Here is a 27,140-nt window from a genome sequence, read left to right on the forward strand (position 1 = left end):
ACATGGACGAGTAAGTCTGTATTCACGTTTACGCGTAACCACTGGTGTAGCAACATACTTCATTTTTGAGATATCAGACTTGCTTTGATAAGGGCTTGTTTGATTATACCAACATTTCAATTGATCCTTATCCAAATCATTTACTATAAACGTAGGATCCAATGTACTGTATGTATGCTGTGAGAGAAGATGTTCTCTCCAGAGCTTGTGCCCAATTTAGACCTGGAAAGGGAGAGCTCAAACTTTATTGACATTGGTTTTGTTTTTCAGTTGCCTATAGTAATTTTATTTCTTCAAATATTTCAATTTAATATTGCAAACAACTTCACAACATACAAAATGAATTATATTAATCCAGAACACATGTCAATGAATAAATTTTATATATATTTTTATATATTTTTTTTCATCTTGTGGGGATAAAAAAATAAACAGCAAAGCTTTGACAACAGCACCTTTACATAGTATGTATTTCCAACATTACCTTGAGAAATTGAGGATAGTAAACAGACAAGAGTACTTAGAGGAGGAAATCCTGTTACGGTTGAGAATGTAAACGGAATGTTTTGGTCGGAAATCACTTGTTTTCCCAAAGTGGACAGTTTCTCAATTCACGATTGAAGCAGCATGCAAGTTTTTTCTTTTTTTTTTCTTGAACGTAATTCTTCCTCACCCCTCCTCTCCTCATCTCTCAAAATCTTGGCAACGTAAAAAACACAATGTTTTGAGGAATGTGATATAGTAATTTGAACTGGGCGCAAATGACTGATCAGATCTTTTTTTAATTGTTTACAAGGTCATGAATATGTTCAATAAATAGACTGTAGTATCACTTTTACTGTATAAACTTCATCTTTTTTACATGCAGTCCATAAAATTTTCATCTGACGGAATAAGTTACCCTGTTATGTATATATACAAATAGATATTTTCTCTTTTCTCTTTCTCTTTTTTAGAACTCTCAATAAAATCTATACATTGTGTACACTATCTGCCCCTCTTTATGGTCAATGTGCATACACACGAAGTGTCTATCCGTATAAACCGCCAGCCGATCTTCCTTTTGCTATCCATGGTAAGGGCTCGCACGTAAGACTGGGTTGTCCGGCATTGTGAGTTATAGTGCCGCTTGTCTATTCCTCGGCAGCCCTCCTTTGTGTACCCTAAGGGGTTGCATTTGGTCTCGTAAAAGTATTGCTTCAGCTGACCGTTAGTCACGGGGACCTTCTCCAGAACGGTGACTGTCTGGCCCGACATATCTATGGCCGTCTTTTTGTCCACAGCTGTCACCCACTGGCTAATACTGTCACAAACGCTGAGCTCCCCTCGCCGCGCGGGGTCCGAGTGCCGCCGCACGCGCATCGACATGTTGGCGGCGTCCAGGTAGTTTTTGTATTCCTCCAAGAGAAAGAGTAACGGCGGCTCCAAAGGCACTTGGTTGCTGATCATCACCCGCGAGGCATACAGGTCAACGTCCTTCGAGTTCGCTGCGACCGCTGCTGCGGGACCACCCCCTCCTTGGCCCTGGTCGGCCCCGGGGCCCAGTTGCTGCGTTGCCTCCCCTTCCACCTCAAGCAACTCCTCGATCACCTGCTCGAAAGTGTCCGTGAGCGAGGGCAACCCCCCACCGCTCTGTGGAGTCCCGTGGCCCCGGCTGCCCGATGTGACGGCGGCTGCGGCGGCCGCCGCGGCAGCAGCGCCCAGGTAGCCTTCAGCCCGGTGGCCCCCCTGCACACCCGGGATCTCTCTCATGGGCGCAGCTCTCATGCAACTGAAGTATGAAATAACCATAGTAACGAACAGGATGGTCATCACTCTTCTAACCTGTTGGAACTGCAAAAGAGACAAGAGGGATGGGGGAGATAAAAAAAGTGGAGGGGTGAGATCAGAACTTCAAAGCAAATTGTTTAAGAATAACACTTCTCCCGCGACAGACACTCGGATAACGATTGTTGTGCAATTGATCCAAGTGGTGCAGCAATGTTTTCGGAACTCATTATGCCTCTAAATAACGTCAATAATGTGTAATCTTTCACCAGAGTGCAGTTCTTCCTCTCAGCAGGTGATTGTTGTCTCATGAGTCATAATTAGTTGTAATGGTTTACAGCAGTCTTACGTTATTGTGGGTAATGAAACTTTGCGATTGCGAATCAATTCAACGGACAACACCAACGCCACATGCAGAGTTGTTATTTCTTTGTTTCATTTATAGTTACGGCCCGAGGGAAAGCAACTAACACCACTCGCTTTTTTTTTCTCTCCACACACACCTGAATGCGTGCCCCCCACGCACCAATGCAGCAGGCTAAATTCAGAGACCCTGGAGTATCATTAGGAGGACATGTGAGGATTGCTCCCACTCTTCTATGTCTTTCTCTTTCCCTTTCTATCCTCCTGCACGCTCCCCTGCCTCCTTCTCTGTTACCTTCCAGGGGTGTAAAGTGTTGACTGCTTGCGAAAGATGGAGCAGATACTGGTGATGTGCAAAAGGAGGCAGACCAAAAATTCCATGGAAAATAATAACAAAGACTGATTAACTAAGATTGAAATAATGCGAGTAATTTAAACTTGAAAACAACTGAACACGGATGACTCTCACACAAGAACTATCCAGCTCACTACGATGCTTCACAAATGATTATCTTTTCCATTAAGAGAGTTAACTGAAATAGAGACACAAAGGAAAAGAGGGAGATGAATTGAGACGTATGAGATAAATGACAGGGATAGAGAGAAACAGAAAGAGGTGTTAAAAGACGGAGATGAAAAGGGAAGCGATGCAGGGAAAGATTAAATGATGCCCATCATTCATTCACCTATTCATACCCATACGCATGCTGTATTCTAATGAGCACATTTTCCCCAGAATTCGACTCCTCCAGCTGTTAAACTATAAAAAATGCAAAATAATGCATATTGGGAAAGCCAATACAGCCCAAAAGGGAATCGTCATCCTCTCCGCCTGTCTATTTCATTCATTCCCTTTCCCTTCCTCTTTTGCGAACCGCTCTGCAGCTTTCTCTTACCTCTCCGAAGTCCCTCTATGAGTCACTGCAATTCATTGCATCCAATGGCATCCCAGTGCATATGAATGGGCCGGGGAGCATTCATAAACAACAACAACCAAAAAATAGATAAGCATCACTCTCACTTTTCTAAGGAGGGTGAGGTGGGGGATGGGGGGCATTTAAAAATATCCAGATCCGCAGCAAGGCTTCGCCAGTTCTCCGCTTGCTGCCGTCCTACCGGTGCCCCGCTCCGCCTCAGGACGAGGCAGAGGGAGGGACCGCCGCTCTCAGAGCAGAAGGCAGCACAGGAGAGAAGGAGGGACACGCCCAGTCTAAAAGGCATTTGTTTCATTCTTAATTGGTGTCTGGGGCCACGGCTGCGATTTGCTAGCGCAGCGATGACTGCCATGGAGATGTGCTTTCTATAAATAGGCCGGCTGGGAGTCCCACAGTCTCGATTCAGAATATCACAGCCCTCTGCTTAATGAGCTCAAAGTCCCTTTGCTCAGTGACGTTGCGGTCCACGAGGGGTACGTGTGCATTTGTGTGTGAGGGTGTATGTGCCAATGTGTGCGTTTGGCAAGGGAGATGAGGTGGGGGCATCTTTAATCTCCTCTCGCAAATGGTCAAAAACAAGCATGGAAAAAAGCTGAGGATACAGCTGTGGAGAACAGATCAATCCTAATCAAATCAGGCGCTGCACAAAATGTGTGTACAAGCTGCTTCTGCAGGCATGAAAAGATACTTCAGTCTGTCAGCTTTCCCAGTAATGGAAAAAAGCTTCTTACATTGTCAGCAATTACCTCGGCCGAATATAGCAAGGAATTTAAAGTGCCTGTCTGTGGATTATTCAATAATTCTGGCTTATTTATTTTATTCGAAATTCCTCCAGATATGTCACGTCTGTAAGGATGGATGGATCACTGTCAGCGTCGCCGCTCTCACGACAACCTTAATGTGGGTTTACACACACACACAGCCCAGTAACCGCCCCAGTTTCAGGATGATCCCAATTAACAAACATCTGTCGGCTCCCTAATGAGAGAGGTATTTATATATATTACAGAAGCCTCTGAATGAGATACCAGCATCAGTCATGCTGACAACCAAATCCCTTCTCTTGCCCTTCCTGACAGCAGGTGGAGCACGGATGCCATCTCTCATCCGATTCCTACTGGCAACTTTAAATACATCAGAGGTGCGCCAACCGGCTTCACGTCACAGTGAGATGATGGTCAGTTATTGTCAAAGGAAAAGGCCTTCAGGTAACAACATTGACTAAATTGTATCTTTACCTCCTAATTAGACTAGAGCACCGATGTGTAGCAGGGGGCGGAGACCAGGAGCACAACAACCCTAATGACGTCTCTGGCTGGTCTCCGAGGGGGATGAGAGGAAAAGGGCGGTGAGGCTGGAAGAAGCGATGCTAGGGGCAGTGCCACTCATCAGCTCACAATTGCTTTCCATTTTCCTCTGGGGTCCCTTCTCAGTGGGAACAACAAACGATTTTATTTCTAACTCTGCTATTTCCTGTTTCCATCAAGAGAATCAATATGGATTATGCTCTCAATCAACTTCCTCTTAAAACGTAATCTAGACAATGAATCACTTTATTGCTCTGGGACTGAGTTGGCAATAACCGAGACCTTCTGTCTCATTCAAAGCAGAGCGAGAAGACAAGATTACCTGGACAGATGTGTTTGTTCTGCGCTAATATGTTGACCGTGTTTGTGTTCGAATTGCGTGCAATTTCAATATCCTGTCAACATACGATGTGCAAACACGATGCGTGCATTTGTGTACATATGGGAGTACAGGGAGCGGTTTTTCATGGGTCAGAGGAGCAAAGTGGTAATGTGCTAATAAGCTTTATGTAAAGAATCTAATCACTCTTTCAGGTGTGTTTAAATATCTAAAATGAAGACTTTAATGCAAAACGAACCCCATTCGATTGTCAAAGCTAATTTATGCCTTTTTTTTCTACCACCTTTGAAGCCAGATTCATTTTAAGTCATTGAATATTCTACAAACAAGGTTTACATCAATCAAACCTATCTTATGAGAATGCATGCAACCTTTAGTGAACTCTCTACCTCAAAACAACATATACAGAAGGCTTGATGACATACTACATTCACACAGCTGTATTTGATCCATGTGCTCGGGGCTTGGCAAGAGCACGTCGAAACATCTTTTACTGTAAAACATGATTGTACCTCGGTTGGACATGAGTGGCAGCTCTTTGGTTTGGCGAGAAAGAGCACATTGCACCTGCTCAATTGTTTGGAGAGGGGGCAGGTAGGACAGGATAGTTTGGTCTCCGTGATCCCGATACCCCCACAACTGTATTTGCTTAAGTCTCCATGCCACAGAGGGATTAGTAAAGAAATCCAGTGATGACAGATATATAAAGCTCCTCCAACTTGAAAGTATAGTGGTAACAGACACTTTTATATTAGTCCTCGCACTCTATAGAAAAAGGAGAAAGGTCTAAGATGCGAAGACATTTAACAATGTGTAATTAAATATATAAAAGGATCAACAAAGGATTGAAGATGAAGGCTTTGTAGAATAACAAAAAGATTTCTGATTGCTTCTCTATACTTCAATGACATGAACAGTGTGGTGTGCATCACCTAAGCTCACACAGGTGTCTCACCTGCTAATTATCATTCGGACTTTGATACACATTAAAACATGCGATCCTTAATGGTTACATCTGATCAAACAAGAAGCAACTTCAAAATAACTTACTTTATGCAACTGGTGCTTGTTCAAGAATTGAACCTTAAAGCATAACAGTACTCGATCTTGTCTAACCATAACGAAATCCCTAATCACAAGCTCTAACAAATAGGCCAAAATTGGGAACACTAACTAGCGCATAAGCACATTTTGAGAAACATTTGTCTTTTCCTTCTTTGTGCACCTGCAGATTAGGGCTGCAATGAAATGTCTCTGTTGAAAAGTTACCCCAATTTTATGGCCCTAGACTTTGAAACTTAGTTTACACTCCCTTGGAATTCAAAGCTGCTATAGGCTATATTTTAAATAAATGACAAATTCCCCAAACTACCAAAGCAATCTACGTCGATCTACATTATCTCTAGAAAACAAAGCAACAATCAATTAAACACTACTAATAAATAAGTTAACTATTCTGAGGTGCTGTTCAAATACTAACAAGCTTTGTAGTTCACATGATTGTGTTGTGAATGAGGCTCTGAAGCTGAAAGGCAGAAGACAAATTAAACATTAGCGCTGTAATAATTTATGTATAAGTTGCGTCTTTTCTCGTAACAGGAGAAAGGGCAGGCATTGACGAACTGGAAATATTATCTAAGATTTGCCACTGATATGTTAGTAGAGATTGAGTGTTTTTCCGGGAACTTTCTTAGGAATTGGAAACATCCTGAGGGTGTCAAACATTAAAAACTTATCAGGCTCAAATGTATACGTTTACTGTATAAACTGTATGTGATCTTACATTTTTCACTTAAAATGTTGGCAGAGGAGTATACTCGTAAAACAGCAGCAACTACATATAATCCATCATTTCTCGTCTACCTTTTTATGACGTTACAACAGTTTTGCACTAGATGGCGTATTCGCCTACATAAAGCGCTCGAGACGCTTTTGATGCCAGTGTAAGCGGAAAGCATAGACCATTAGAAACACATCTCATTCTTTCTCTCTGTGATATAAACATAAGAGAGAGAACACACAAGGCAAACTTCAAGAATGAATAGCTGACATTTCCCTCCTTTTTCAAATATAAACTATGGTTCAAATATTAAATAAGTTTAATCATACATGAAAATATAACATTCAAAAATATATATGGCTACATGCACACAGACTAACAAAACATTTTAATATTAAAATGCATTATTACAAAGTCAATTAGGACATGACAAAAAAAGTAAAAACCGTATTCATTAGTAGTGATGAAGTAGTTTAAAAGTTTTTTCTTATTGTTTCCAAAAGTGACCCAGAACTATAATTTATGTTGAAAATGAAGAAGACTTTATCTGCTCTTCTTTAGTAGTTTATCTATTTCAAGGGAAGGCTAGACTCTACACGGTAAACCTAAACGATGATCTCAAGTTTCGTGTTCTTCAGGTCTTATTGAATTCGCCAAACCTATTTATTCTCGAAACGTTGGGACAGGTAGCCTAGTTTTCTTATAAACAATATATGAACAAACATACTATTATGTATTAAGTCCTTTAATATATAGGCTATATATATATTTAAAAATGTCAAAAACAAGATTGGCCATTATGCCCTATCTGAACGGATAAGGATACATAGATATTAAACAGGGATAATGAATAAAACAAACTTTTGCATCTACCCCTGTCTTGTTATCTATCAGAAATCCAATCAACATAATAACGCCGTATCTTATGCACGAGAGGATAGCGTTTCATGTTGCGGCACAGCCAGTACCGTTGCATGATCCAACACTTGACTACTTTTTCTTAACTCCACGTCTCATTAAAGCATAAACCATCAAATGATACTCTATTCCTCAGAAAAACCTACCTTTACTGTCCAGTCGAAAAGGAGACCATTCACCAGGGCTGTGTCATCTGGGATGTTTTGGGTAAGCCCTCCGCGTAACTATTTTAGCGATATTTGCGCGCTCTTCGACAAGCAGCTGCAAGTTCTCTCTTCAGCTTTGGAGCAAATAGATTAAATTATTGATGGTGGAAATTGCACGGTTGAGGTAATGGACTCCCATGACCGAGCGGATCCTCTGGAGTTGGGTTGAAGCAGTTGGATGGCATGGTGAGCGCTCGCAGTGTAGTGCGCGTTCAGAGACCTCGCGAGCTTGAAATGACGGCTTCATTCCTCCTCGCGACTACAGTAACTACTGCGTGACGTTGCAACATGTGACTCAACCGCGAGCCCGACCGAGAGCCAACCGAGTGAGACGATTGTGCTTAAGGAATAACCGGAAAGTCTGTTATGATGCCATTCACAGATCGCCTAACAGCAAAGTATGGGAATTCTTGGAGATATTAAGCCTTCAATCGGCTTTTACATATATCTGTCATCGCTTTCTTTTCTCAGGTGTTATTCATTGTGTTACTCTAACTGATGGCACCACTATGGTGCTTTTGATGTTTCCTCGTCGTCTTTTTTTTATTAAAAAAAATTGAATAAAGTATAAGTAAATAAATAAGACCAAGTAAGCTGAGGAATATCATTTTGTGTATTTTAAGTTTATTTCATTTAGAGGCATTATCACAGAATAGGCTACCTGACATTTTTTTTTATTAATTATTTTTCTTTTCAATCTCGTCTGCTCTTGCACTCCACTTTAAATTAAGTGGCTTTGCTGGTTCCACAGCTTCCTAATGGACAGCTGTTGGGTTAATGTGAAACACCTTTTTGTGACAAGACTATAGATCATCTGCTGAAATTGATATTTGCAATTGTGACTTTACAAAGGTAGCTTCAAAGTAAAGCGCTTACGCTTGCCCCCACCACATCAAGGACCCATTATTCCTGTATGTGATATTTTAAACCATTGTAAGTACGAGACCCTCTGTCTGCCAAAAAGGGCTTATGTGCCAGATGTTGGTTTATTGCTTTTAATTCTGTGCATTGATCTTCAGGTGTCAGTTATATTAATGGGAGTGTCTTGATACATGGTGGTTCAAATGTAGCATTACCATGTTTAATGCATATGACATGACCTTCTAGGTTGGAGAGGAGGGGTGGGGCTCTTGTGGTCCTATTTCTCTTTTCCTCTCGCACACACTGCATTGACTCCCCATACACTCACCAAAGCAATGCTCAAAAGCTCCCTGTGATTTTGAACCGTATCCAATGCAAGTTTTATATAGATGAGTCTGGTGTATAGTGATGATGATTATACTCTGCTAAAGGTAATGAGGTGGAGAGGTTTCAAACCTAGCTGTTCCCAGCATGGGAGCGGATGCTAACACCTGCCTCATCACAGTTAAGTACACACACACTGACTCAAATATACACATATACTACATCCTCTTGTCTTTCTTCCATTTTTATCTCACTCATAACACACTATTATACTCACAAACTATCATAAATACACATTCACCTTCACTTATTGAGACATACTCATGCTTACAGCCCCTTCCTCTCCCCTATAGGGACAAGCCAAGATGAATATAACTCATCCCATAGGTTCACAGGAGGAGAGGGCAAACCCTGGATGACAAAGGGTTGCATCAGCAATTACTGAGCGACATGACTCCAAGAAAGGTAAAACACACACACACATAGTCATATACGCTCACACTGCGCATAAGGGCTGTTACAGCCAGTAAAGTCATAAATAAATCACTCTGCTTCTCATTAGGAACACTAAAATAATATGGACCTCATTCAGAATTGCAAATGCAGCACAAAGTTGACACCAACACCACAAAAACCACAAAGTCGACAGATGGAAGATGGATTAATATGAATACAGAAAGATAGGAGTCAAAACATGTACTTTTGATTGTTTTGTGAAAACTTCGAAAAATCCCCATCTTGTCTCCCAACTACCAAAAAACCCCAAAAGATCAGAGGATTGACGCGTTGAATGTTGAGAGAGTCGGAGCGGCGTCAGAAGCGATGGCCGTGTCTCTATCCAATAGGTCGGGTCGCTAATGACGTCACCTCAGCTTTCTCAAAAACTCTTCTTTGCTTTTCTCCCATGTTGTCTTGCTCTGTCTTGACCCAACACAGTGGTATCCAGGAACAATGGGACAGTTCTTCCACATAAGTTTTCCATGTAGGATTTTGAAGTTGCACTTAACGAAGCATCAACAGGTTAGTGGAGGCCCTGTACGAACCTAAAATGAATCTAGTTCCGTCTACTCCAGGATAAGATGACAAAAACTTTCAGGGATCAAAATTGGATGTAAAATCAACTAAGGATAGCATTATCAGTCACTTAGAAATAAAGATTAAGATGCTGTCTTTGGCCAACTGATAATGAGAAAACTAGGTCCTAATCGTTGTCACTGGTCAATGTGACACACCAATAAAATCAAATTTATAGCATTCATTACACAAACTACATCATTAGTGAACACAGGAAAGGGAAGGATGTAATTTCTGACCAAACAGCGATACAATGAAACTCAAAAGCAAGCACCACGTATGTTAGCATGGCACTAGATTTTCACAAACATTTTACACATTTCAGCGCTCACCAGAACATGATGATGAAAAATGAAATCATGCAGCTTTCACAATTAAAGACTTAGTATACAATTCAATGAATTTTTAGGAGTGAACATGCAGTGTAATTAAAAGTAGATACACTTTTCCCAAGTATGTCTCACCTTTATGTTTTGTCATTGCTCTGAAATGAGTGAGTCACTTTGCGCAGCTTCTAGACCGTTCACCCATTAATGAGTGCCTATCTTCTCATTTTTCGTCAGCTTGGGGAACAGTGTATAGGACTAGGCAATGGTTTGTGTGACTCACATCAGCATCTCTCATCTGAGAGCCCCTCTTTAGACTGAAGAATTGCCCAGTGCTCCTCTCTCCAGCAGCAAGATGCAACAGGTCTCTCTTATCATTAAAGTGTTGATGATGGTCAACAGCGGCCACTCGTATACGATAAAGATCTTAAAGTCTTGACTTATTGCAGCTACGCTATTGGGCTACACACAGATATCCACTTTAGACACAATGAGCTATACAATCCATGTAACTGTAATCTATCTCTTGCAGCATACACCAGCTACACTGGTAATGTATCCGTGGGGTATAAGCCCTCTGCTGCACTTTATCCCTTTGTACACACATCCTCTGGTAATCTAGCCTTTTGCTTGCCCAACAAACCCTCATGTGTCAAGGGTGAGTATATTTACATAATTAGGTAGGTGGTTCTTTTATCGAACACCATAGTTCTCCTTTTGCAAACGTATAACTTTGCGACTAATAATAATATAAAATGTTACTACTAGTTGCAGTGTTATAAATATGTTCATATATCAATATATTACATGGATGTAAATGATATAATCGGACAACTGATCTACTCATCGCTTTTTAAATAAATAGTGCCCTTAGGAAAGAAAATACAACTTAAACAACCACCTGTTGGATTTAAGCTCACCTCTCTAAGTTCACCTATTAATTGCAAAAAAATAAAATTATAGATAGGCTAGACAAAATCCACTGACTTTAAACACGGTGCCCAAGCAGAGAGCTTAAAATCATTGTCGCCAGATGAGAACATCAGTCTGAAAGATTTCAAAGATTTGTTAAGTTTGTCAGCACCCTTGTTATGAAACCTTTATAGAAATCTCAAACACAGATTTGGTGCCATTGTTATCTCACATGCACAGAGGCAAATTGCAAACATGCTATAGAAGTCTTGCATACATACCCAAGCATTGACGTTGTCGAATTGTTAAAAAGATTCCTTGGTGGAGCCTTAGTTGCCAGGCACCAGCGCTAATACTGCTTTGACTGTAGCTATTCGCATACAAAGAGGCAAGTGCATTTCCATTTTATATATAAGAGTAACGCACACAGGTGGGTGGACAACTAGCAAAACTCACCACATAGACCCTACCACATGCCCTTTGAACTTGAATGAAAAAATATCTGCTGTAGGTCAGATACACAGATGCTCATATCCATAAACTCCCCCAAACAACACACACACACAGATGCAAAGAGCAACATCTGCATTAAAGGCACGTGATAACAAAATAACACAATTGTTTTTAAAAGTCCAAATCAGATTGTTTAAAAAATAAATGATTAGGCTACATCCTACACTGTAAATACAACACGACCTCTCGCATTTCTCTAATGCCCTCGCGCTTCATCGCACGTCACGCAAGCACTTATTGAGCGCGCGCCCAATTCCTCAAGCCTCTAGGCTATTGGTTTTCTTGGACAAAAAAACAAACAAAATCCGCAATCGGAAGTGTTGAAAAGATTTATTGCCTTTTCCACTTATGCAAATAATCTCTTACTGCACAGAAAAATAAAGCTTTGTATTATTTAATTGTTTTGGCACCACTGAGTATATTATTGAATTATGCAGAATATTAAAATTGTGGCCAGCACATAGTCTAAATCATAATAAAATAATAATACTTATAATACTTAATATTACTTATGTTGTTATTGCCGTCATGTTATTTTAATTAGATTATTTTTAATAGAATAAACCACCTTTTTAGAGGAAAAAAGGACCTTTTCCTTGTTCGCAATTGTGGCGAGCATCAGCTTTTATTTCCCCAAGGAACTCTGCATATTCTTTATAATAAATTCCTCCCGCGGCCGTGAGTGAATCAGGACGCAATAAGTCGGTACATCTCTATAAAAGTTAATTAACAAAGCCAGTCCCGTTAAACAAAACCATTTCCATATTTGACTTATAAATAGACCTATCCCATGAACATTCGCGGCAGTCAGTCGGCAATGATGAATGAAACGCCGATGAAACGGTAAAAAAATATTATACCACAATAGCATTATGCGATAGCCTATTTGGATTGAAACCTACCAAGCTCAGATTTGTTATTGACGCCCACCTTTAACTCTGCAGCGATCAGAGAGAGCTGAGAGGAGGGGGTCGGAGAGGGAGATTCTCAGCTAGATAACACAACCCCATTTATGGACGGATCCGATGACGTACATTGCAGAAAGTTCTATAAAAAACCCTCCTTACATACAAAGTGTGTCGTGCCATCCCCCAGCACCCCCCACCCTCCCCGCAACCGCCTCCAGTACCCCCTCCCCCCCGCATGCCCACACCCACACCACCAGCCCACATCTCTATCCCTTTCTGTCTATGAAGTAAAATTATAATACAAAAATATAGCTCTTTAAAGATAAAAATATACATTGGACAAAAGGAAACACGACTCTGAGATTATTTAGAGAGAAACACAACCCACTAACAGTTTAATAGGCTATCATGATTCCATTCGGGGTATGACAGAATAATACAGAAGAAAAAAAATCAAATATGTGAATGCAGAAGTATTAGTTATATTCATTCTTTGCTAATAAAATCAGTCATTATTTCGTTGAACAACATAAAGATACATTTATGCATTAAGTGGTTGCTTATAAATACGGGCGTTTATGACCGTTACGTTGCATTTGCATAATTATGTTTATAATATTTGCCCAATAATGATAATCCGATACAATGACACAAAACAACGATAATTAAGTAGCCTACCTACATTTTGTTCCCATATCAACTGAGGTTATTTTCGGTAAAAAGCAAACAAACAAACAAACGATACATGTGCATATTTTTCCACTTCATTTATGTCACTGTAAAATTAGAGGCTCGATAAAATGTTATATTATTAACTACCGTACACAGATTTTTCGATAACCATTTCTGTGTGACCATGACAAGAAAAAATATTAATAGAGAAATTACCGATTTAGCAGTGATGAAAGAAGCTAACGCAGCAGGACAAAGAGAAACGGCCATAAGGATCATTTAAAAGCAGCTAAATAACACATTGAATGTATTCCGCCTGATAGACTCTTGATTAACGCAGTGATGAGAGCGCCCGGAGGCTTTCATATCTGTCTGTTTGTCATTCAATCGCTTCACACTTTAATCAGATTCTTGGATACAAAAAAAGCGAGCGTAACCAATATCCTCCGCTCGTCCCCCTCAGAAACTGAGACGAATTCCTAAACTTAGTCGGCATAAAAGTCAGAAAATCATCAGCGAAAGGCTCCTAAAACGCTGACTGTCCTAATTTTGCCTCAGTCTTGCGCGGCTCTTCTTCAGGTCCCTCCACAATACGCGTGAAAGCCTCTCAGCCATTTCCTTATCAGGCAATCTTATCGGTGGCTCCATCTAACCCAGCCAGAACAATTGACAAAATCTGACCACGCCTATCCAAATTCTTATTCATTTTAAATGGAAATAAATATATGAACACGCGAACACAAGCGCGCGCGCACAATGTTTTGCCCCTCGGGCTATTTTTGGCGAGGCAATTCAAAATACTTTAACGTGATATATTATCTGTGGCGAAAGCGTTTAGCTCTAAGTGGTTCCCAACTGTTCTGCGTGTGCACAGACAGACCTGTGCGCTGGGGAGCGAGCTGAGCAGGTGGTGCTGGAGGAGAGGAGTGGATATCTCGGGATGAATGAAACGGAGAAGCGGTCCGTAGTAAAAACACTAGCAATATGTCCACGGTGACGAAGTGCGGAGATGCTACAGACGCGATTACATTGATAGGGCTGGTTGCACCACTTTAGGATCGATTCAACGAATAAATTAAACCGCCATACTAACGAAAACAACCTTTAGCTGGTAGGAAATGATCTGAATCACAGGTACACAGATAGATAGATAGATAGATAGATAGATAGATAGATAGATAGATAGATAGATAGATAGATAGATAGATAGATAGATAGATAGATAGATAGATAGATAAGAATAGAAAGCAGTTCGTGCTGAGTCGCATATTTTATTAAAGACATGCCCATTATTCAGCAAGCAAAGTCTGTGCTAGACAATTGCGCATTTATGACAAGAAGAATTCCGCAAGCTTTTGATTATGGTGTGACTGTTTACTTTGCCATTTTATAAATAACTACACATAAACAATTGCTTAATCTGTATATGGGTGAATTTGTGAGGTCCTGTACGTGTATATAGCCTACATTATTCCGTCCGTTTCTTTGAATTAGCGATAGAGTCGTGATTGTTAATTAAAATAACTTTGTCACCGTTACGTTTTCTGCTTTAGCCTTAATGTAAAGAGAGTAAGTAGAGGCGAAATGTAAAACGATACCGTAAGTTTATCATATGCCTCAGTGTTCTCCATCACTGTCCATCATGTTACTAAGAGCGCATAGCCTTTTCTCCTTCCGTAACCACTAACTAAACTTAAAACACGTAAAGACGTACAATTGCTATATTCACAGAAAAGACATGTCGCAAAAAAGAACAGCTAGTGAAGTGGATAATAACACAAACTGGTCTTACCTTTTTAAGAGCTGACAACCACTATCAGTGGTTAGATCTCCAAGACCAACACTTGCATTTCCCAAAGTTAACGCTGTGCACCAAGTGGAGCTTGCAAAGTACGCGTACCCTACAGCAGCTCTAAGATTTCAACTTTCACATGCTCTAAGTGACGACAAAACTCCAAGCGCAAAGTAAGCAGACCCGCTATTGACTGGATCTTTTTCCTCGCGTTTGTTTTTCACTGGTCTCCCTCCGAAAGCAAAAAAAAGAAGAAGGAAAAAGTGAAACAATTCCCTAGCTTTGGCAAAAGAACTGCAAACACAAAAGGCGATGTCCACTCCGTGTTAGTCCGCAGCGTTCAACGACTCCGGTGCCTCTGTCCAAAGTGCTGAAATCATAGCACAGCTAAGGTTACTTAGAGGCAAAAATCTATACTTTCGTTAAGTGCCACTTGATATTGCTTTACTCTATTGCTTCCCCACGCCTTGTCACGTGAATATATCCCTGCCAAGCCCGTCCTGTTAATATTTGATCACATGTTGACCGATCCTTTGCTTAACAAAAGAATCACTTATTTCAAAAGTCGGTCATATCCCTCTAAAGAGGAGTCCCCCAAAAGGTTCAAAACATGTCCCCAAATCACACAGTAATAGGTTCCGCTCCGTAAAGCTTACTGATGCTCTGCTTTTGTCCTGCAGGGCAGATGGACATGTCTACACATGTTGCTTCTCACTGACAGAGCACTTGGGGGGAAAAAATCATATTTAGTATAAAGGATAAAAAAGCGATATAGGCATTAAAGCGCAGTTTGGCACACAGCGCAAGAACAACAAAACAAATTTGAATGTATGTTCTCTATACGGCTATTACTGTGCCTGCGTTTTTGCTCTGCTCAGATTACACGAATCACAGAAAACCGCTCCGTTACAAAGTTTTATATTCATTTGACCAGTTATAAACCCTCATATAACTAGCCTTCAGCTTTAGGGTCCATAAGCACGAGACCACTCGTATGTGTCGTCTATGAAAATATGTTCCTATCATTCCAACCCTACAGTGTAAACACAAGCTATGCCATTTAGAGTATAATTATTCCTGAAAGTATATAGTATTTTCCATGCTACTTACCATTTTCCCCTATGCTGTCCTGGAGATAGAAGTGTCTTAATATCCACACACTCCAACAGATGCTGGTAGGTAATGTGTCTTGTTTGAAGTCATCATATGAGAACTTCTGCCGTGCTCAGAAGATCGCCCACCACTTGGGTGACTTATGAATCTAATAACCCCTTTGCAATATCCGCGTGCTTAAACTCTCTAACACCTTGGTGACTGTGCCGACAGGACAAATAGCAACCAGTCGCGATTTACCGAAAAACCCAATACAGATTTACGCAATGCCCTCGCTGAGAGAAACGCCGCGTTAGTGCTCTTACGTGATTGAAATAAGCGAAGGCGGTCAAGTTTAGGTGGGCACTAAACTGACCACTAGCTACAACAGATCTCACCCCAATAGACGTTGAACGGAAAAACAAATGACCGTGACAAAAGTTGCGCATCCGAGATATCAATGTGCACTTCTTCATGCGCCCGTGCTTTCATTGCGCGTCATATATGTCAACATTACGCGAAGCCGGTACACTTCACGACATTTGCAATCTATGACTGTTTTCCCAGCCTAGGGAGACCTTAGTCAGGTAAGATCAAATTCCACGATGTGATTTTTCTGCCAAGTCTAGGACCAAGTTCTCGGGAGACTTGTTGCTGCTGCAAAGCTGTGGGAACAGAGGAAAAGGGTTTTTAAGTACCATACTTACATCTGTGCAATACACTTTTGAGCTTCGTTATGTATGTACTATAGCAAAAGAAAAAAGCTGAATCCCCGTCCGTCTTGAGGCACGCTGTCAACTTAAAGAAATGACAGTGTTTTTCTCACGCACGACTTTATCTTGACATAAAGAAAGAAACTGAAGTCACGAAATCCAAATCGGAAGGTTGTCTGTTATCAGTAAAATTCCATCAGTTGCGCGGTGAACACTCAGACATCTAATTGTTATGCAGTGACGAGGCGCTATGCTTGCATGTGTCCTACAAATGTGCTGGAAAGTAACATGAGTAATATGTGGTATTTAGCCGCATATGAGCCAAGATTCGCTCGAGCTGGAGAGTTGTAAAAGAAACGAAACGCCAATGTATTTATAAATCACAACAACCGTAAACAGTACCCTACTGTATGCTTGCGCAACACAGACACACTAAAAACATGAGCTGGGGAGAGGGAAAAGTCCAAAAAGTCTTTTTTAAGACAAAGATCAGTGATATCTTAACAAACTTTATGGCTGATATTCAGATTTGTTTCCTGTAAAAATAAACAGAAACTTTGATTCAAGTGTTTTGATTCAACAAGTCCGTGCAACACACACTCATTCACCTGTTCCTATGCAGAGACTCATGTTCAGAAATTATGTATACTGTCAGTAGCAATAAGCATATCCATCAGTAGTAAACAACTACATAGCTTACTTGTTAATTGATGCAATAGAAAGTTCACGATAGAATGCACATGGCAATTGATCCTGATATACTAATGGGAACTGAATGCAAACAGGCTCTGTGCCTTGGAAAAAAATCTGATTAAATAGAATTGCATTTCTCTTCACTGCCAGTCTGCTTAAGACTTAATAGAATTTGAGACAATATTTCTTCAGATCAGTTCACATTAGGTTATGGATAACTTCTAATTCATCAACATTAAACCAATTATGATCATATGGAGCCTTCTTTAGCAGACCAGAATCAAAAGTGTTAAAAAAATAAATTACTAAACCTTAGGGTGATTATGATATGTGCTTTCAAGTTCTCCTGGGTTATTTTTAACCCCATGCTTGGTAAATATTAAACAGAACACATGTTGACCCAAAACCATGAAACAACCCAGCATTGCATTGAAACAACTCAGCATAGGTTTATGTATTAACCCAACATGTGTTAGGTCCAATATTTAGCCAGCATTGGGTTAAAAATAACCCAGCAGAATTTGGTTTGATGCATTAACGTTTGCCTGCTCGTGAGTTTGCTGCTTTGTATTGATTCCTGTGTCGCTCTTTTTGCACTTGCAGGTTTTGGCGCACTGCAGAGTAGCACATACTTGATCTTCATGATGGAATGAATGAATCTGAAAGAAAACTGAATGAATGAGTGTCTGAAGGTTGAATACACTAATGCAGGTGAATGTAGTTTGTGCTATACGTAGATATTTCAAACGCAGAGTGCTTAAATAAATGAAGGAGGGTTGTGTTGCTGAGAAACGGGGGCTTTGAAGAGGGCAAACCTCTTCATGTGGAATGTCATGACCAGAACAACACAACACACTCTAAAAATCCTGTTTTTTTTTTTTAAGGGAATATTACTCTTCATTAAAGGGATAGTTCACCCAAAAATGAAAATGCTGTCGTCATTTACTCACTCTCATGTTGTTACAAACCTGTATTAATTTCGTTGTTCCGATGAACACAAAAGAAGATGTTTTGAGAAATGTTTAACCAAACCGTTCTGGACCTCATTTACTTATTATTTTTAGTGAATGGGGTCCGGTTTGATTACAAACATTTTTCAAAATATCTTCTTTTGTGTTCATCAGAACAACGAATTTAATACAGGTTTGTAACAACATGAGAGTGAGTAAATAATGACAGAATTTTCATTTTTGGATGAACTATCCCTTTAAGGTATGAACACAAGCCGCTGGATTGTACCTATGCTGGGTTGTTTTTAACCCATTGTTGGATCAAATAAAAACATTTTAGGGTTAATTTTTGTTCCTTTTTAACCCAATGCTGGGTTGAAAATCAGCATCCTGAACCTGCCTCAGATTAACTCGTCATCACTTCCTCTCCTTTTTCTCCTAGCTGCATCACTTCATCACACCAGTCTTCCTTGCCTCTCCTCCGTTACATCCACGCTCCCACAGTTTTCACAGGCTCCCTGGATGACTCACACTCGGCCCTCTGCACCACCCCTGCCCTCCCCCGTACCTCCTAAACAGAGAAACCCAGAAACTCAGACTACAGGTCAGACCTTCTTCTGCCTAAGACAAAATCCCCCATCCAGCCCTCATCTGACCTCTTTTGTCATAACAGCATACATAGGCACCTGAAACAGTGCTACTCACTTTTCACAGCACATCCCTTACAATTTACTGAAAAAAAAAATGTAGAAATAGTGTATTTCAGCTTTGTTATTGTGTGGTACAACAGTGTTTTGTTTGGATTATTTGACCTGAATGTTTCATGTACTTTTCTCTGAAATGTTTACTAATGTTGTTCATTGGATTATGTATTAATGAACTCTATTTATAGAAAATAATCTTTTTAATATGGCAGTAAAATAATTTGAAATGTTTTGGGGATTAGGAGTGGTGTGTTGTGAGAGGTTTTTGCTTACAATGGAAATAATGCCTAGAAATCTCATCTCTGTTTAATTTGGCTCGTTTAAAGGAATCTCCTTATAAAACAGCCAAAACATAAACTTTGATGAGAAAAATGTCTCATAGAAAGCTTTTTAATAAGAGGCTTTGGGAATATAGAGTAGAATGTGGTCTATAATATAACTTAGTAGTGTGGTTCTCCAAATAAAAATCTGCGTTAGTCACGTAGTGTAGGAAACTCTCGTTGTGTTTTATTTGAACACATGGGTTTTGTGTTGTTGTTGTTTTTATGCAGGTCACCTGAGCTGTTTGTCAAGCCTAATTACATTTGGGCTTCGCCCAGTCTCCAAAATCATTATGAGAACTAAAGTGTATGGCTGCCAAAAAGAATTGCACCGTCAGCATTTTCAAGCCCCCTTCTTCACTCCATTTACCGACCACTATTAAGAGTGGATGGGTCCTCTGGGAATGCCGTATCATTTCTCCGTTTCAATTTGTGTTCCATAAATATCAGTAATGGGGCTTGCACGTCACAACTTACACAGTACCTGGCGGTAAAAATAACCCTCAGCAGTGGGTGTGTGCACGTGTTAGTGGAGGAATGGATCCTATCCTCTATATGGCTGTAGGGATGTCTGGCGTTCTGAATTTCTCTCACTTATCATCACCAAATGCTACCTCTGGTCTTATGCATACAGGCATCTCACCTCATTTCATCCTTCAATTACAAATTGATCTATAATACAGACAATTCAACTCTATTCAATATTCAGAATTCAACTCCGTTACAGACTGTATTTTAATCTTTAACTGCTACAGAAACTTTCAACTACAAAGTCAACTCTAATACAGATTTTTTCAACCTTCAATTAAATCTTTAATTCTAGTCCAGACAGTCATGAATTAATTTTCATCCGGATTACTTTATTTGAGAAATCAACTCTGGTCCAGAACATTTGAACCAACAATTATAAATTCATATAATTTCAACATTCAACTACAAATTTAACTCTGATACAGACCATTTTAACCTTTAAAGGGATAGTTCACCCAAAAATGAATATTCTGTCATCATTTACCCACCCTCAGATTTTTACAAATCTGTATAAATTTCTTAGTTCTGATAAGCACAAATAAACATATTTTGAACAATGTATAATTTTTTATAGTGTTTTTCTGTCCTATTTTGGAAGTCAATGGTGCCCGTTTCCAATCTCACAAAATTATGTACACTGTAAAAAATGGAGCATGAAGTTAAAACAACTTGGTTTTGTAAGTCAATTAAACCTACTATTTTAAGTTTTGACCTGTGATAAGTTGACAGAACTTAAAAAAACAAGTTGAGGTTGTTTAACTTAATTTTTTAAGTTAAAGTAACATAAACATTAATGTAGATTTTTTTACAGTGTACCTAGATTCGTGTCATTTTTTGATTATTTTTCGTGATTTTTTCACGAATTTCCGTGATTTTTCGTGATCGTATCACGAATTTCTGTTTATGTGTCAAATTTGTCACGTATTGGTTATTCAACTGTTTTTTCCTACTTTCAAACCATTGTCGCTTCGGTTTAGGGTTAGATTTGGTGTTTGCATTAGGATGTCACTTGAAATATTGGTTTATACTATTTTTCTCATTTATTTTTTATATTTTCTAAATTTTAAAACATTGTCGCCTGACGTTAGGGTTAGAGTTGGGTTTGGGTAAGGATGTCATTTTATGTAAATCTAACCCTAAACCAAAGTGAAAATGGTAAGAAAATAGGACAAAACAGTTGAGTAACCAAAACGTGACAATGTATTTCAAACTATAAATTCAAATTCAATACGGATTATTTTCAACCTTTAAATAAATATGAATCTGCAGTTTAATCTAACCTATACACCTGCTATGTTGTGTGTTGAAACATGTGCCAGTGATGTTGCCCTGTGTTTAAAAATCCTACATATGAATCCTTCATAGTTTTGTCACTAAAGTGTTTAGTGGTAGGTGATCAACAAGTGTCAATGACTGAATCACATGGGGAGGTGGATCTGTATATTATAAAGAGTCATCATACAGTGTTAAAACTTATGATGATCTCAAAGTTATGACTGTATTGACCGCCTGTCTTTTCATCATCGGGATGTTTGACATTTGGCAGACATTTCATTTTATCATTAGTGAACTATGAGATTTATATTCAGATTATGGCTAGTAGCATACCAATGTAATTTAAATATCAACATGACATGGTTAGCAGCTTTCTGTGAAGCTTATTGGCAATTGTGTATGTGTGTGGTGGCCAAATGTTTTAGAACACCAGACACAGATCTGAAAATATTGACCTTTTTTGTCTCCAAAACATGATTTAATTTCATAATGATGGTTGCTCTATGCACAACAAATATTAGATGAAGTGAGTATTGTTTTAATCCACTTTTAACTTTAATGTCCACCCTTTGCAGCAATTACAGCAGCACATATTTTTCTAGCACATTGTCTATATATTTCCTCAAAACTTCATTAGAAATGTTATTCCATGCCTTCTGCAACTCAAAATGACCTAAATCTCTTAATGATGGCCACCACTGTATCTACAAAGTCATCATCATGCTCTATAAACCATAGAATAGAGCTATCAGAAGCAGATTTAGGTCAAGTGCAGTTTATAGTTGTAAAAATAAACTGCAGTGATGTAAACTGAAACTGTAGCTCTGAACTATCACTCATATGGTTGTACATATGCACACCACAATAATCTGTGAACAATTAATGTGCAAATCCATCTGATACACACACACAGACGTAACATTGAAAGACAAGAGTGTTTGAATCTTTTCATGCACATGCAAATTATAAGACACTATAAGAAAGGATGTGTTCATTTTTTACACATTATTTGTGTTATGCTATTTAACACATTATGTGTCATTTTGTGTTGAATTTGTCTTTAAAAAAATACAAGTTGTGTTATACATATATGTGTATTCTGGGACAACGCATTTAATGTGTTGTCCCTAAAACTAACATTTATTGTGTTGTTTTTAACACATCCGTTCTAAGAGGGCACAGCTTGCATAAACACAAGCGCACTCATAGCAGTCAATGCGATGGGTTATGAAAAACTGATTTAACATTATAGTGTAAGTATTTGATTTATACTTGCCCAACACTGTCTTTTAATTATTTAATTTATGAAAAAAAAACTACATAAGTTTGTTCACATCGCATGTCAACCCCTTTTAATTTGACACATTTGCATATCAAACATACTGCATAATTTTACGTGCTCATGGAGAAAACGAAACTCTACAAAGCTGATTGCTATAGATATTGATGACTCATTAATAACTTTATATATTGTACTCAATAAAATTCGGGCATAAACAGGTTATGACTCGTACTTATGTTCCCCCATCATAGATTCTGAGGTGAAGTTTATTTGACTAGTCTACTTTGCATGCTTTTCAATGGTGAAGGTTTGGACTCTAAGGGCCAGCAGCAGTGAGGCTTTGTTTATTTGCATTTTGGAGTATACAGACATCTAATATTGAGCTGTTAATACAGCCATAAGCAACAATGCTTTAGTACTCCTGGTCAAACTCGTTGTTAATTGAACAAAATAGGACCAACAAAAATTAAACAATTACTCATTGGACATCAAGTGCCAAGACATCAAAGACTGTTGTTGTTTTTATTTAGCCTGAGACATTAAAGTGCATGAGCTGTTTATGTTTCGTTCATCTGTTTAGTTAGTGGCCATCTGAGTCAGAATTTGGTCTCTTGTGGCGACAGTATTGGCAGTTGTAAAAAGTTTCTCAGTAAAGGTCCTATTTCTAAATGAAAACACTACAATTTTTCAATATTTTACTATGTTTTTACCTCAACTTATGAATTAATACATACCTATCTTTTTTCAATGCGTGCACTTAATCTTTGTACAGCGCTTTGTGAATGTGTTAGCATTTAGCGTAGCCCCATTCATTCCTATGGCTCCAAACAAAAGTTTTATTTTGTGCCACCATACTTACTCGTGTAACTACTCATGTAACAGTTTTTACAATAAATAGGGAAAACATGGAAGTGTTTGGTGGTTTTTAAATTCATCCCTGTTTGGATCCTAAGGAATGAATGGGGCTAGGCTAAATGCTAACACATTCACAACGCCCTGTACAAAGATTAAAAGTGCACGCATTGAAAAAAAGGTATGTATTAATTCATCTAAGTTGAGGTAAGAACATAGTAAAATATTGAAAAACTGTGGTGTTTTCCTTTAAGACGTGGCACAGTGTAAAAAAACGCAAAAAAACAGAATAAAATAAATTGATAGTAGAAATTATATGAATTGCTGTACCCAATTAATAACCAAATAAAAAAGATTTAAGGTTAATAAAATCTGTGTTTTACAAGTGTTTTACATCACTGTTTAAAAGTCAATTCTGTAAAACGAAAGTGAGACAATAACCTACCTCTGTTTATTTAAAGCTCAACTATTTGTTTATTTTACATTTAACTCATGTCACAATAACTTGCAGTATATCATTATTTAAAAAGTTTGACAATATGTTTTGTTACATCGCCATTAGAAATGTACAGATATCCTGGTATGGCCATACTAGTCACTTGACTGGGTTTGTTATTATTTCAGTCTTGCTCAAAAAGACAGGCGCAAATTGAATGCTGTTGTTGGGGCTCTAATTCTGTTTTGACACTGAGCAAACATGTGTACACTTGGCGTGATGCCACTTAGTTCTGTTACACCGTACGGCGATTTCCAACATGCCCGTCCCTCTTACGTTTGCCATGCGTGCAGTCAAAAACACACACACACACACACACATAGACACCCAGACATTTAGGCTATGTGGCTTTCCTCATCACTCTGTAATAACAGACAGCTCGCTCAATGGCCATGAAAGTGAATAAAAGACGTATTTGCTGAAAGGCTGGGAATTGTTTAAGACAATACTAAAAGAGTGGGATTTTTTCCCTGTTGATCTGTTAGGGATATCCTACTCCAAATGCGTCGCTCTCTATACATCAAAGGGCCGCTGCAAATAAAAGCATGCTTGTGGAGGGTGAACAAACTGCCTCCTTTGTGCCGCCTCCCAGCCAAACTCAAGCGACACAAAGCAGTTGGATGTAATAAACTGCAAAAAGAAGCCTGCGCTATTTAGATGACATGCTCTGCTCTGGCGGTTGGCTGCGCACCTTTGTTTGGCTCAACTTGGGACCGACGTATAATATTACTGCATCAAAATCCTCTCAGACTCCTGGAAACCAGGTCCGATTACAGATAGCCCCCCTGAACGTCCCTCCGCTTCTTTTCTTTTCTTTTAAACTAAGGAAAGTTGATGTAGTCTGATAAGACAGAGACTGTTAACACTTTAGCTTTAGCCCGCGGCTGGATAGTTGGGAGTGGTCAGACAGATTCAGTGGCCGTAACGTACGGTACAGTTAATGGGATAAATATGACTTATACAGGAATCAGATTTTAAAAATATTATTCATATAAAAAGTATGCTGTTGAATGACAAATTAACGCATGTTTTATTTGCACTGATTTTATGGTACACTGTCAGAAAAAAAGGCACAAAACTGTACCTTTTTTGTCGCTGGGGTGGTACCCCAAGGTACCGTTTTGTACCGTTACAGGTATATAAATATAATACAATGTTGTACCTTTTGGGGTACATTACTGTTCCTTAAGGATCTATTTTGTACCTTTAAAGGTACAGTTAACTGTTTTGTACCCCTAAAATTTAACTGGTACAAAATTGTTCCTTAAGGTACACAAAAGGTCCTTAGAGTGTAATATTGTACCCCATAAGGTACAACATTTCAATGTGTTTTATACCCATAAAGGTACAAAAAGGTACCTTTTAGGGTACCACCCCAGCGACAGAAAAAGGAACAACTTTGTACCTTTTTTTCTGACAATGTACACTCAGTGCTAAATAACACTAAAAGTGGTTCACTGGCTCGGGAACCATTTTAAGTGCCATATAGCACCTATGTAGAACCATATTGTACTATATAGAACCATATCTGGTGCTATAGTGGTGCTATATTACCCCCGGATGGTTCTTCATAGGTGCTATATAGGTGCTATAGCACTAAAATGGTTCCTTTATGAGCTTTTAGCACCAATTTTTTTTGAGTGTACTAAAAAATTGTTAGGTCTAAATGAATGCAAAACACCTCACACTTTATTCCAAGGCCTCGGCAAAATTAAGTCCAAAGCAACCTGCACTCATTTGATATCCTGAATGTTTGGGCACTTTTATACACAAGCACGATTTTTTAATCGTTTGTCAAAACATAAAAAATGAAACTCATTGCCAATGCACATCAGCCTCTCATTGGTTCTAAGTCTCAGTCCCTTGTTGCTTTCAATGGAAATGTTGAAAGAGAGGACTGATTTAAAGGGGCATTGAGGGGAAGAACATTGGGGCTCAGGGCACGGCAGGGCGGCGGAGCTCTTTGGCTGTATATATCTCATAAGGATACCTGGCCGTTCTAGATTTCGCTGTGTTTGTGAGGAGAGAATAAAACAGCCTTAAAGTAATGTTATGACTCATCCCCAGGGTCATTTGCTCTCGCTGCAAATGAGAGTGGGTGTCTCACTAACTTGCAGATATAAACTGGATATTGTTTTCATTATTCTACAGCTATATTTGGTAAGACGGTGAGAGAAGAAGCAGAAAGAAACGAAAGGAGAACGCTTGCATCCCCCCTCGCCGGAGACCGGATCACGTTTATCGTCAAACCTTCGCAAATGTCAGCTTGTCGTGACGAGATGGACATTTGCCCTTGGTTTCTGACGCCAGGGGTTATCTAATCAACACCGCTGCTTTGTGACTCAGTAAAGTGAATTTCACAAAAAGATCATGTGAAAGTGCAGGTAAAAACACCATAACAAAATTCAGTCATTTTTACATTTCATCCTCAGGATGAGGCTTGGCAAGGATGCCATGGCAACGCAACAGGCAGCCGATAGGTGTCCTGAAAAGAAGAAGGGGGTCGCTAGGGTCTGACTCATCAACACCAGTGCTTAATACAATTGGCCTGTTCATTAACTTCCTGAACTCTTAAGTATCAGACCAAAGTCCAACAACAAGTAGTTTAAGTGTAAAGTGAAAGAAAGCATCAGAAGCCAACAGAACACTTCTCCGCCTTTTTCACGACACGACTCTCCAGAAGGAGCCATCAATAGATGCACCTACGTAACCATGTGTAACCATAACTACATTTGTCTTTGCCCTTCAGGTGATCCTTGCTCAGAATGCCATTGCCTGCTGTCATGCAATGGGATATTGTGGTGTTCTTGCAGTTTTGTTTGAATATATTTGAATGGAAGCTGCACTGTTTTCACTCAGCTCTTGGCCTCTGACTGCCCTGTGACGTGATGACACACCTTTTGTTGTGAAAGGCTTGTCACAGTCGAGCATTCAGAACATCCAGAGGAGGTTCTCGTTATTCTGATCTGGTATTACTTCTAATACGTAAATACTTAGATATGACCAAGACCTGCATATCATCTACACGTCTGTTTCCAGCATCTGTAAGGTATAGCGTTTGGATGGGACACTCTCTAATGGAAATAACATTAATTAAGAAGCATTATTAACTCCCTTTGTGCTTACCTTAATATTCCGAGCTCCTAGGTAGCAGTGGACCGGTGGTCCCATTTGACTAGGTCTGATTTCGGAAAACGCGCCAGATCCGCGGATTCTCTCCGTGCTCCAGGAATT

General features: G+C 39.3%; 1 protein-coding gene across 9 annotated transcripts; it reads right to left on the minus strand.

The window, feature by feature from the left end:
- Positions 1-374: 374 nt before the first annotated feature.
- bdnf (brain-derived neurotrophic factor) lies at positions 375-27,140 on the minus strand. Of its 9 annotated transcripts, none has more exons than XM_055203678.1 (2): positions 27,033-27,140; positions 375-1,833 (listed from the first exon to the last, which is right to left on the minus strand). In XM_055203678.1, exons 1-2 carry the CDS (start codon positions 27,075-27,077, stop codon positions 988-990), a joined length of 891 nt encoding a protein of 296 aa, XP_055059653.1. In that variant the 5' UTR covers positions 27,078-27,140; the 3' UTR covers positions 375-987. The 9 variants fall into 9 exon arrangements, with proteins under 9 accessions (XP_055059653.1, XP_055059679.1, XP_055059661.1 ...); XM_055203704.2 differs by lacking the exon at positions 27,033-27,140 and adding an exon at positions 16,798-17,129; XM_055203686.2 differs by lacking the exon at positions 27,033-27,140 and adding an exon at positions 16,109-16,669.

The sequence above is a fragment of the Misgurnus anguillicaudatus genome, chromosome 21 (assembly GCF_027580225.2).
Source record: "Misgurnus anguillicaudatus chromosome 21, ASM2758022v2, whole genome shotgun sequence".
Taxonomy (NCBI): domain Eukaryota; kingdom Metazoa; phylum Chordata; class Actinopteri; order Cypriniformes; family Cobitidae; genus Misgurnus; species Misgurnus anguillicaudatus.